At 43.2% G+C, this 13,298-nt stretch overlaps 1 protein-coding gene across 4 annotated transcripts in view; it reads right to left on the bottom strand.

Moving 5' to 3' along the window:
- LOC112569923 (serine-rich adhesin for platelets-like) overlaps window positions 1-13,298 on the bottom strand; it is a 109,444-nt gene that overhangs the window by 57,774 nt on the left and 38,372 nt on the right. For 3 of the 4 annotated variants that reach the window (XM_025248006.1, XM_025248007.1, XM_025248008.1), the window contains exons 2-3: window positions 6,724-6,821; window positions 4,404-6,387 (exon numbers count right to left, since the gene is read on the bottom strand). In XM_025248006.1, the coding sequence (XP_025103791.1) occupies window positions 4,404-6,241 (1,838 nt within the window). In that variant the 5' untranslated portion in view covers window positions 6,242-6,387; window positions 6,724-6,821. The remainder of the gene's footprint in view (window positions 1-4,403; window positions 6,388-6,723; window positions 6,822-13,298) is intronic. The other variant, XM_025248009.1, reaches the window with a different exon arrangement.

Raw genomic sequence — 13,298 nt, 5'->3', positions numbered from 1 at the left:
CGCCAGTCACAAACAGTGTACAGCCCTCAGCCGTTAGTCTAATGTCGGCACACACACACACTCAGTCTGTGCACAGCCAGCGCCATCTCACAATGCGTGTACACAACAGTCTGCACAGCAGCACCAACATCTATTAACATCTTAACAACACTATTCGTATCCCAAGCAAATGCATTTCACGCCATTTTATTGGAGGAGAATTGTAAACACATCAGAACAAAAATTCCTCCACTTATCCACATCGTCAACTGAACATGGTAAGAACCGCACCAATCTTCAGAGACCTCTCTGAATGTGATGTGGGTAACTGAACATGATTTCCCCCACAACAATATGTTGGTAAACAAAAGTGAGAGACAAGCAGCTCTAGTCAAACTATGGCGGTTGCTTTCTGGAGGCTGTCTGACAGGGTTAACACTGCTGTATGGACACATCTTTACCTAGCAGGCAGACACACTTGGGACAACAGCAATTCACCGTTCAGGTGTTCTGTATAATAATGTAATAATAAGGGTCTGTTCTAATAATAGCCTCTTCCTGATTTTGTTAGCCGCTTTCAACGTGCCAACTGACCACGGCTACAGACGCTGACATTTCGTCCAAATACGCAAAACATTTCCCGTGACATTATCCACCACAAGCTTCAGGACTAGCTTTGGGAACTAATTATTAGTTCTCCAGAGTGAGACAGAGAACTCTATACTGTCACCCTCCTCCCATCCACTAGAGAAGAGAGAGAAGGAAAAAGGGCGAAGGAGCGAGACAGTAACAAGGTGACGTGACGTGACGTGACGTTAGAGCACCAGTCAGCCGCATCAGTCGGAATGACAACTGCCAGCTGCCAACTTTGTTGACCCAAGACCTAGCCGGAAAAAGGTTATTTTTCATGTTGACGTATTTTAAGGTAACTAATCCTGTATTCCTTTGTCGGGAATCCGTTAGATATTCTTTTATTCCCACTTGGGGCAATAAGACTAATTCTAAATGGCTATGTACAGGAGCAGAATAGAGAAAGTTTGAAATAAAAAAAAAATAGACACTCCAATTTTTGTGTGAGCCATATTATTAAACTAAAATTTCTCAGCGTTGATTACTAAAGGAGAAAAAAAAACTACTATGATTGCTCTACTTTCACTACATCCCAAAGCATCTCTTAAACTGTACTGAATATGTCATTAAAGATGAAAAAAGAGCAATCATTGTCATATCAGTAGAACTTATCGTTAGAGTGCTAGGTTACAATAGGGACGACCTTCCATATATCAGTTCAGATCCCTCGTTATAGGATCGCAGGAATTTTCCAGGAATTTCACAATACAACGAATCCTAGTACATTTAATCGATCAGACTATGTTTTCCCAAATCATCTCTTTATTTATTGATACACATTATGAGCCAGCATGGTTTCACCAGCACATGTTCACACTGCTGCACAGTGAGGGTCGAGCCTCAACGAAAAGCGGCGCCTGGGCCTGAAACACGACAGTCGTTGGGTGCACGTGGTCAATACTGTTGCTAAGTGCTGTTCTGGTGGTTGCCATGAGCAGTCCCCGAGTTTGCTTACTTATCATGTCCCCAATTTTTTGTTATTTCTTTGTTCGGTCAGTTCAGCGCCGTCTGCGTTGTTTACCATGAAGTAAATTTCGCCTGAGCCCAGTACAAAGAAAACAGCAAGGAGGTTGTAAATCTATTGGCCCCTCCCCCACCCCGGGTGCTGCTCCATGCGAGCAAAGTCACGCAGCCACAGTGTTTGGGTGCTCATGTACGTGCGTGCCGAATAAAACTGCTTAAAAACTCCTGGTTTTCCATTAGTTCAAAGTTAAAATACAAGATACATAGTCAATATAAAAATGTAATGCGCATGCAGGTGCAGACTATTTAAAACGTTTGCCGTCCTTCACATATCCAAATCATGCCCTTAATTAGAAATTAAAAAGATAAACACATAGACAAAATAACAGAATATGAAAGTCTTCACGTAGCTGTGAAGAAAATAAAATTTTGATAAAATAAAATAATTCGTTTCATGTGTTTTAAAACTGTGCATTCGTCAATTCAACAACGTGGATTGTCAAGACCGCATACATAATACATCCTATTCAAGCAACACATAACATGCACAGTACACAGTATTAGAAGAAACGATTAAATAAATAATGAAATTAATCCAAGAAGTTCGTGAAACAAATACATGCATGTCAGAAAGAGACTGATGTGTAAGAAACTGAATTAGTTTATTCTGTGGGCAGTTATGTCACCTCTATGCACTGAAAGACGTTGAACACAAGTTATATACGACTCAAACTTCTCTACATTTTGCTCATGCGTAAGAGAATCGCTCAAATAATTACTAACTAGTGGTAAGAATATATATATATAACTTGTGTGACTGATAAAACTGCAGTGTCGCCGGCGATCCCATTGCTCCCTCCCCATCTCTGTCGCCTCCCCTCACAATATCCTCTCAAACTACAGTCAGAATCTGTTGTGCGTTGAAGACGCATGACGAAATTACCTCCGTGTGGTATATATATATAAAGAGTATTTCTGCTAGGTCTGGTGAGGATCGGAGAAGTAAGATCAACTAAACTGAAACACCAGTGCCCACCCCACTCTTTGCGCTCCCAGTGACACACATACACTAAAATCGAGCGCCATTTATACGGTCAGATATTACTCAGCTGCTTGAGTTTCCCGAATAAATATAATACAATTCTGATGTTGAATTTTGCGTTCTTGGCACCTATCATGTTATTGTCCTTTTATTTTCGCTGTGTTTAGTCTGCAGCCTAACCCTCCAGGTCAGCTCATCCTCACTGTACAGTGCGGTACGCACTTCTCACCTTAAATTATTCCAGCATACAAGTTTTTGGAAATGTTAACCCCATATTAGTACGTGTTATATTCTAAATATTCAGGAATTTACTACAGATTTGACTTTCATTACGCAAGAAAATAAAATGAAAATATAAAAAATGTAGGCGCAAAGCACATCTTGAGCGAGGCATCGCTTGGCAACGTACCCCGGTCAAAGAGAGGTAACTCCCACCGCTTAGTTCCGAAAAAAAAAGTTCGGCTTTTTCCCTTTTTATAGCGTGTTTAATTTCACAACTGATAATTTCCTAAGATCTCACTATAATAACTGAATGGATATCTTTCGTTTCTTTTGTTTCTTTATTAATGTAAACCACCTTCATTAATCTTCCAAGCAATCATAAAAGTGTTGAACCAGACAGAACAAGGGAAGTAACACATAACTGCAACCCAAAACAAGGTTAACTCTCTTAGATAAGTTCTTTTTTCCAATGATACCCTTGTAAGTGTATTCTCTAACTAAAAATTATTCTACTAAAATAAATAAAACACTGCAAACTACTTTGTGTATGTGTGAGAGAGAAAAATATATAATATCTATTAAACTTTTAGAAATAAAAATTAAACTATGAAGCAGTAAACTCATTAATTTTAATCATTTATGATCAGCTCTCACATGCCTTTAATATCTATGTTGTGCATGGGTTCGTAAGTAATCAGCTGCTGCAGCATTTTCCATTTTTGAAGAAATTTGCTAACAACTGTATTTGGATGAATATTTTTTTAACAGAGTAGTAAATCCAAACCAGTGTTTAAGCAGTCCCAACCACTAATATAAGTGTACTTACCTTATTAACAGTGGTGAAAAATGTTCTAGACGCTTCAAGTCTTAAAATATTGGATGTTCAAATACTGATTAATTCCACTTTTACTGAAAAGTTTATGTTTGAAAATCCAAGTAATGTAACATTTTCTTCCACTTGTCAATACACTATAATGTCCTTGAATATGAGAGTTTTCCATTTACCACATCTTCTATCTGCTCATCTTGGATGAAACAGCATTGTCAGTTTCATCTCCTCCACCCCAACTCATTAATGCTTAGAGGATCTTGGTAAAGAATAGATATTTAAATTGATGGAGTATGTATAAATATATTTTAGAACAAAATTTCCAGGTTCCATCTTCAGCAGTACTCAGAATTAGGGATAGGCCAGATGACTTGGTTCATGATCCAATGAAAAAGCACTTTGTTGATTAAAAAAAAAAATCTTCTGTACTCTGATGACACAAGTCTGAAAGCTAAATTATAGATGCCTATTTTTTTTTTCTCTCAAATCGCAGCACTGTGACTGGGCAAAAGGACGTTCCCATCCAAGAATCTCCCTTCCCCAAAAAATAAAATATAAAGAAACAGCAACAAACTAATCAATTTTCAGTCCTGTCACTTCACTACATCCTTAAAAAGTTTTTAATTTTTCAATTTTGACTAAATCCAACATAAAACACCCAAACCAAGCCAAATCAAAAAATAGTAAAATGTAAAAATAATTGTAAAGCCATTTTTCATGCCACTTGATAAAACTCACCTTGAGATGTTCTGAGCGGTGTCATGAGCAGCAGACTTGCTGGCAGCAGAAAATGATTTTTGAGTGGCAGCTGCTGTTGCAGGTCTGGTTGGGGTTGCTGCAGCAGCACTCATGCTGGTGATGGGGCTGCTCTCTGGAAGGTAGTGCTGTGTGTGAGGTGAAGTGCTCATCTGGCTGGCCTGTACGTCCATAAATTGAGGTGATTGGGTTAAGCTCAGCCCAGTGGTTGTTGGTGACCCGTTGATATCTCCCCTACAGGAGGGAGTGCTGCGTCCTCCCTTTGACGGGGAGCTGGAGGTATTGTTGTTACCTGCATTGTTGTTGTTGCTGTTGCTAGTGCGGGGAGAAAAAGAGGAGGAAGCAGAGTCGCCAGTGCTGCCTGGACGAGGAGCGAGGTCTGTGGTCTTGTCACTGCCGGCGCTGTTATTGCTGCTGCTACAGCTACTGCTGCTGCTGCTATTCCTGATCTCAGCAGCATTGCTGCTGTGACAGAGAGAATGAGGTTTCTTGAAAGAGAGGTCAAAGGGCTCACTGCCTGATCCTTGCACTGAAGAGGTGTGGGACAGCGAGAGGGTGTGAGAAGAAGAAAATGAGGTCACAGAGGTTGAGTTAGTGTTAACAAGAGGTAGCGAAGAAGACCCACAACACCGAGGCAGAGGAGGATTAGGGATTGAGGGATGGTGAGGATGTGTGCCTTGACCCGGTAAGAAGCTTAACATCGAGGTATGGTTTGGGCGTGAAACTGAGTGCCCTGAGGTACTTGTGTCCATAAGAGGTAGCTGTAGAGCTGCGTGGATAAAAGTGGATGGTGCCGACACATGTGCATCACCCTGTCCTATCAGGCCACGCAACATCTTCCCTGAAGTTGAAGCCCCCGCACGATCTAAATATGCTGTGGCAACAGCCCCTGAAGAGGGCGGGGACTCTTTAATCAAAGAGGTGAGGTATGTATGCTCCAAGAGATCTTTTCGGGGCACAGCCGTCTCTGTGGCTGGTGCAGAACCACTGCTGCCATTTCCACTGCCACTTATTCTTTGTTCATCAAAGAGGAAAGTGTCAATGGAGGCCCCTGAGGTATAAGAGCTAGGCTGACCTGCGTCAGCATTGTCCTTTGGCTGTCTGTGATCTCCCCTACCACCAACACCATCATCAGGCTTAGCACCACTCGGTTCAGTGGCAGCAGTAACTCTGAATCGACGGCCTTTGCCGCTGCCAATTCGACTTTGCTTCGCTGGTGAGGGAACATCAGGATCTAAAGCAGGCAAAGAAGTGTGAATTTCACTGTGGGTGAGGTCAGGGTCACTCTTGGAAAAGAGTTCTCGCAGCAGACCTCGACCGCTTGGTCCATCACTGGCTTCCGACTCAGCAGTAACCAAACCTGACCCAACCACTGACACACTTCTGGAGCCGGAAGAGTTGCCTGTGGTGGTGGTGCTGGATGTGAAGATGGCAGTGCCCTCATGTTTAACAGCAGAGGAGGATGCGGCAGCAACCACTGATGACAGCAGTGATGATGTTGAAGCTGTGGTGGTGGTGGTAGTGGTGGTCATGGAAGAGCTTTCACCTTTGACAGCAGAAGAGGATGAAGATGCAACCACTGATGATAGCAGTGAGGATGATGAAGCACGCTTTTCACTGCTGTCTGCTCTGCTACTCTTCTTCCTGCTCCCACTGCCTTCAATGCAGTTGCTGCTGCCGTTTCCCATTGTGTTGCTTGCTCCCAGTGAGGATGGGGCTGAAACCTCTGACACGGCCTCCTCCATTTTCTGTATTTCCTCCTGTGAGAGAAACTGCTCAAATCTCGTGGGGCCATTCTTAGGTTTTTTGGGTGGAGGCATTTCGAGGTTTCAGTAGGGTGAAGGCCAAAGGAGCATGGTAATATAGAAGCAGACTTTGACCTGCTCTGGACTGCTGGACGTGTTGTTCTGGTTGTCTGCCCCTGTTTCTGAGTGTAAGCTGCTCATCTTTGTCTTCCTCAGGTCATCTGCAATCACAAGAGAAAATTAAAGGTTAAAAAAAAAAAATCATAGGTCACACTGCGTAAAGCTTGCTTGACCACATATTATGCTGTTTAACTGCATGCACCAATGCCCACCTAAGTCTAAGAGAATGTTCCTTCTGAGAGTGCCATATTTTAAAAAAATCCAATGCCTGAGGAGTGGTCAGGACTTTTAAAAACCCACTCACTATTTTACAAAGTGACAAAATTTCTATCTTTGCTCTTTTTCTGGCATTTCATAAAGTTAAAGGGCAGTGAACCTCTGTCTAGGTAATGGCCTGTGAAAGGCAGAACACAGTTCTAAATTTTATCGCCTTTTACCTTCCCTGGTAAATCATGTCTGCTGGTGAAGCTGATGTATGCTCTGCTGAGTGCACAGGGGAGGGTCCATTCTTTAATCTCCTTTAGTGAAAGCTAAACTGGCAACAGATGAAGTGAAACCACATGAGCTGCGAAGCCTCCTATTTATTGTAATTAAAGTATTTAATCTTCCTTTAAAGAACAAAATATTATTTTATATCATTACCTACATTATTAATATAATTTTAAATGTATCAGTTGTTAATGTAGACTCTCTCTTACACACACACACACAAATTATGGTTTGCATTAAAGTACAGCTGTCATAAAACTTGAGTTCATTTTGGCTGGTTGGTTCATTGAGTACAGTACTGTTTTTGCTGTTTTGCTGGAAAATTGCACCACAAGAAAAGGGAAGGCATGATGAGCACTTTGGAGTACAAGATAGTGCAAGAAAACCTCTGACAGCAGCCCAGCAAAAAGAAATAATAGCAACTGGAGGCCAGGACTTGACAGCCTCTGTATCTGTGTTTTGCATATCTGTGAGTAGACTCTAGCTTACCCATTCTGAAAACAGTGCACTGGCTGCAAACGGCTGCTGCTGACCAACATATAATGAAAAAAGAAGGGTTCTGCTGTCAGACATCAACCTTAGAAAAAGTGTGGACGGATGGGAGGTAGGCGTGTGTGTGTGTGGAGGTAAGGGGAGTGGTAATTCATTTCGAGGCTTCTAGTCCAGTAGCGACATAAAAACTGGGTTGAGAGTGAGGTAGCTAGCGCCTGACGGGCATGGAAGCACTTGACAAGACCCTGCGCCGACAGCCAGCATGGAGAATATCAATACTGAACTCCCGGGTCATTTTGACCCTCGCGGCCCGTAATGACAGCTCTGCGTTTGTCATACCCCCACCCCACCACTTCCCCTTGTCACCGGCAGGTAAGGTGGGGCGCCGACGGCTCAGTTACACGGACACTTACCTTCCTCGTTCATCAGGTAATCACAGGCGACTTCAGTCTCTCTTTCACACATGCACACGTAAACATGCACACACACTTAATCATAAACACACACTCGCACACACTTTTTGTCATTAACACACATGCACGCGCATCTTTTTGTGTGTGTGTTTATAATAATGTGCACGCGCGTGTGTGTTTATGAGATAGTGTTTGTGTACGCATGCACACATTTGTTTAGATATATACAAACACGCGTGCACACACATACACACTCATAAACATATAAATATCAAAGCGCGAGCACACACACTCTAGTGTGGAGGATGATTTCACAAAAGTAAGTTATCTGCCCTGCTGCTCACCTGACGTGTGAACGGCAGTCAGTGATTTCCAACAATGAGTGATGAAACTGCAGTAGCAGAATAAAAACTTTGACGATTAGCTCTGTGAACAGGTGACACACCTTGAATTTTTTTTTTTTTTGGCCTTAATTTTCCATTAATCATTTGAGTTGATGACTTTAGTGCCATCTGTTTATCTAGTCGTACCAAGTGCCAAAGTGATGTCCAGCTTGTCCCTGATTGATATCGTAAAATCATGAAGCAGTTAAAAAAATCCCGATAATGTACTTGTACGATCGGTTGAATTGTACAAGAGGTCAAAAAGTAGCGTGAGGTGAAGGTTTGTGGCAAGTGGGTAGTTTGGCGAACATGCTCACACCCTCCTTACATCATAACATTAGGCTGCGGCGTCTTTGAGATAACTGTCAGCTTGTCTAGAGACAAACATATTAGCGGCAAAGCCCCAAGAGTTGCCTTGGAGTTAAAGGAACATCCAATTTATCAAGAACACATTACAGTAACATACTCCTGTGACTTGCACCAAAGGATTGTCAGCTGTATCTAACACAGGCCGTATACTTATACACTTATACACGAATCTGGAAACAATGCAAAGTCGTACCACATATTGTTGGAATATTCTGACCGCTAGCCTAACAAGAAGATTCCCTCGATGTGTCGATGTGTCTGAACTATCACCAAGTCGCCCACTTGTGCCCCACAAACACCAGGGGCAAAGTCTCGCTTCCAGAAGTCATATAGGATTATAGGTGTTGCAGCGAAGTCTGATTGGCTGCCCCTTCGGCAGCAGCAAAGTCTACAGTTATCAGGGCATCACTGCCCTTTCACACTGGAATGGGGCACAAAGCTATTTTCGCGATGTCACAGTGTGCAGACGTCCAGTTATACGAATAAAGCTATTTAAGAACTTCCAACATTATCAATAGGCCCTCAGGTCGGGTGTCTGAACTAAAGAAAGAATAAGAGAATAAAAGAAAGAAAAGAAAATGTTTTCTGTAAAAAGCTCCACTAAAATCACCCAACGGGAAAATGCATTAGTATCACCTTGCGGGCAACTCCCTATAAACTAGTGCAGTTTTGAAAAGTTGCCCACACATCATCTCCTCAGACTCTGAGAGTGTTATGGGATTGCTTCATCCCCGAGTAGTGAATATTTTTGGTAAAATATGTACACTGTTCAATGAAGTTCATCCTCGAACAATCTTTCCTGTCATAAAATGGTGTCTTCAAGTAATGTACAAGACCCTTCGTCCTGACGATAAAGCCAGTCTTCATACAGATTGTGCACAAAGGATCATTCCGTGCGGTTTCCAGAGTTAAAACTAAAATAAAAACATAAAAACACAGGAGTAAATAATCACAGAAACAAATAAAAATTGCATATAAATACACTGGCATGCATGCGCAAAGATCGACAGCAGAAAACAATAAGAAGATATAAGCTCGGCATCTGCACAGTGCTAACAGAGCCTGGAAGCTCGCATCCAGTTTCCAGTATTTATATCTATGATGCAATGGAAGCAGACGACAGTGGCGCTTCATCACACCGTTCACACGTGCACAGCGATCGTACGACACACCCCGTGCCCTCTGACCTGACCAGCCACAGACAGCAGACATGCTCACACTTGTGTACCTGTGTGTGCTTTTATTTATGGCCATGCGGTACCTGCAGACAACACGAGATTAGAAAGAAACAGAAGAGAGGAAAGAAGTTAGAATACCCATACAACTGACAGAATACTCTGAGGGACACAGAGATAAAGACTCATCACGTGACAGGAATATAAAGCCTCAGCGTTAGTGACTATAATAATGTGGTTGACTACATCACAGATAGAATACCCTCCTTTAAAGCTCGGATATATATTTATGTCCAAACTACATCGAAGGTAAACAATGACCTTCCCCGTTGTAGAAATGCACAGCCCCTTACCTCCACCATAACCTCGCTCCGACGAAATTTGTTCACCTCAGACCGAGCTTTCAACATCGTCACCAGTGACAAATATGTTCCCCAAAAACGATGTGAAGGGTCGGTCACTAGGTCGAGACGGCAAGAAATAAAAACGCTCCTTCCCCCTCGCCCCACCAGCCCTCTAAAGAGGCAAGGAAACACTAGCAGGCACGTGAAGGCTAGGGGGGTAGCCCTCCCACCCTGCCGCAAGCAAAAATAACTTGTGTAGAAGGAAAAGTGTGGGTGAGAGGCCTCCTCCTCACCTCCAACACCTGGAGTAGCCCACCCGAGTACAGAGACAGGCTCTACTAATAGGCCGACACAGGCCTACATCGCTTTCACACCTCAAGCACATCCATCACTTCCGCCACCGGCCGACAGAATGTGGAGAGGGCAGCTGCACTTGCTTGACAGGGAGGTTCTGCTGGACAGCTGCCATAACACAGCTGCTCCACGCTAACCTTGACCTTTCGACTCCTCCCCCATCTACGCGGCTTCCGCCTCCATCCCTACCATGGGTCAACAGAGGCTGTTTTCCTCCGGATACCAAAATATAAAATTCGACACCCTTTTCAGTTCCAGCTATTCCAGAAACGCCAAGTTTCAAACGGGCGCTAAAGACTTTCGTGTTTCTCCAGTAACACCTTCCCCACTGCAGTTTAATTGGACATAAAGATGTGCACAGTGGGGCGACAAAAGAAGGGGGGAGTGCTAAATTCTTCAAACAGCCTATTTCGTCAGCTTCTATTTTTATATTCCAGGTGCTAAACTCGAAATGTGAAGCACTGATACCTGGCAACATGCTACTTGTCCCTTTATGTAAGTATTTTATGCGTCTTACATGCGTCAAAGTGTAAAAATATTTTAAAATAAGTAGGCAATTAATTTTTCCAAATTAATCATACTTAACAGGTAAAATTAATGGTCTTCCTCTAACCTTTTTCGAGGTTGTTATCTTTCCCAACCTTCATCGGATTCTACATCACATTCTCGACAGTCGGGTCGACTAGGGGACATTTGATGCACCTCTGAGAATCGAAACGCGCGTCTTCTGGTTCGGATGCCAGTGCTCTAGTCCTACCTGGTAAGCAATTTTTAATCTCTCTACAACACCATATATAGATATGTGTGTAGCATAAACCAATAAAGAGAAAGGGTGATGAAATGGCGAGAAAATGACCTCGAGGAAGAAAGAAATCAGTTCCAACACGAGTGTGGGAAATCACTCCAAGCAGCAAGTATCAGGACTACCATTGACATAGTCTTATAAAGTTAAGGTTCATTGACCGATTCTAAAAACACAATCAACTAGCTGACAAGAAAGGAAAGATTTTACGGCAACAGCAAGATAAACTTGATATCAATTCTGTAACATGAGACACTAACACACATTTTATTATGACAGCAACAGGACAGTTAATATGATGTGTTATCTAGTTAATGTGATGTGCTATCTCTTTGGGCGTAGATCATCTGATCCCCAGACAATAAATCAAGGTTCAGATGTAACCGGAAAAAAAATCCGTAGCCTTTACAAATCGTCCTTCACGTTTTTCATAATTTACTTCCTCCTCGACATTCACTGGCGACCTTCCTGGAGAACACCATGTGTGAAATCCTTCACGACTATCACACCTCCATTTCCACCGTTGGGAGGCTCATCTGCAGCCTGAGCTTTGCAGACATCAGTGACCACACACTGACAGCATGCAGACAATAATATTCTCCGTGTTACAGACTAGAGATAAGCAGAGACCGCAGCAAAGTCAACATCAACGGCGACGCAGAGCAGAGATTTACAAGAACGGAGAACAGTTCCAGGAGATGAACAGTTGTAAGTACTTTTACGGCAGACACCCTTATCGGGATGACTACTGGGACAGTGGCCATGGTCAGTTTGCTACTAAAGACGGACTGTAGACTTCTCTCGTAATACGAATGTGACACGTGGACAGTGCTGGCCGATAAGGACCTGAGGAAGCTGCTCCGGATCCCATGCAAGCAATGACACTAAATCCCAAAACAGCACAAACATGCATTACAAATGTCTGGTCACGACCAACTGAATAATTTATTCTTTAAATATTAGAATCGTTGAACAAAACGAGCAGCGTATAATGGCCTCATTGTTTCTTTTGTTGTTGTTTGTTTATTGTAGATGCGATTGTTAAATCCAAAAGAGACAAATTATTCAGCCGGTTAACAGCTAACAACATTTGTGCACTATACAATGTGTGCAAGCTGCCAATCAGAAGACCACAACCCTCCGACGCCCTGAGTTACGCCTCACGCACTCCCCCAGCCGCGCGTGACGTGATGCGCGGAGTACATTCCTCTGGTACAAGCGACCTGGCAATGCGCACACGTGACATTAGGTGATGCACACAGACGTTCCGCTTGCGGCAGTAATTAAGTGCTTTTTTTCTTGGCCCTTTCTTAATGGGTACAGGTAAACCTTTCTCAAAAATAAGACTCTTCCTCTAACATTATCACCATCGCTGTCATTATCGTTATTTTTTTAATTTTTATTTTTTTTCATCGTCAGTGCTGTGAAGATTTCGGGGTCCTTTGCTCTTCGGTTCCTGTCTGTTGTTCGGCGTGAGCAGCGGCCCTAAGGGCAAAGCCTGGTGTCAAACTGTATGATTGGTTACAAGACCTTGTCATCGTCTTGATCGCCGACCAGTGTAGTTTGTTTCCCACGCGTTGGGACGCCAGTGTCTTAATTACCAGCAACACTATAGCCGTCAACCTGAGCGACCCTATAAACCCCCGACATTCCTTCTACTGATCTCTGGTAAGACCCCACTAGCGGTGATGTAGATCACATTCAAACATGAACAATGAGCGTGTGACACGTGACGACACGCGACGGCGTTCCGTTTAGCGTCACGAGCGGGCACCTGACGTGGCCCATAACAATGTGGTAGTGTCTCTGTGTGTGTCTGTGTGTGTGGGTGTCTGTGCGTGTGTGTGTGTGGGGGGACACACATGTACTTTTCGCGACTAAAGTACGATGCCATGCCACGGCAAAGGCAGGGTGACCTCTTCCTACCTTCGTGTGTGTGAGGAAGAACGACAGCGCGCATGGCCTGACCTCACCTTTGCAGATAATACAAACAAAATCAGCAAAACAGTTGCACAATAGTCATGTCACTGTCTGCGTACAGCCCCCTCTCCCCCCACCTTATAAACAGGTGTGGATAATGAAGAAGTACAAACATTTATTATACCGTGATCTCTGAACCGTTTGTGACCTACTTCGCTGTATTTGTCAACGTGACCCCTGACAATGATTATGCAGTGTTACATGTGTATCT

Source organism: Pomacea canaliculata, linkage group LG8, assembly GCF_003073045.1.
Source record: "Pomacea canaliculata isolate SZHN2017 linkage group LG8, ASM307304v1, whole genome shotgun sequence".
NCBI lineage: Eukaryota > Metazoa > Mollusca > Gastropoda > Architaenioglossa > Ampullariidae > Pomacea > Pomacea canaliculata.
This window is presented reverse-complemented; position numbering and strand designations above follow the sequence as displayed.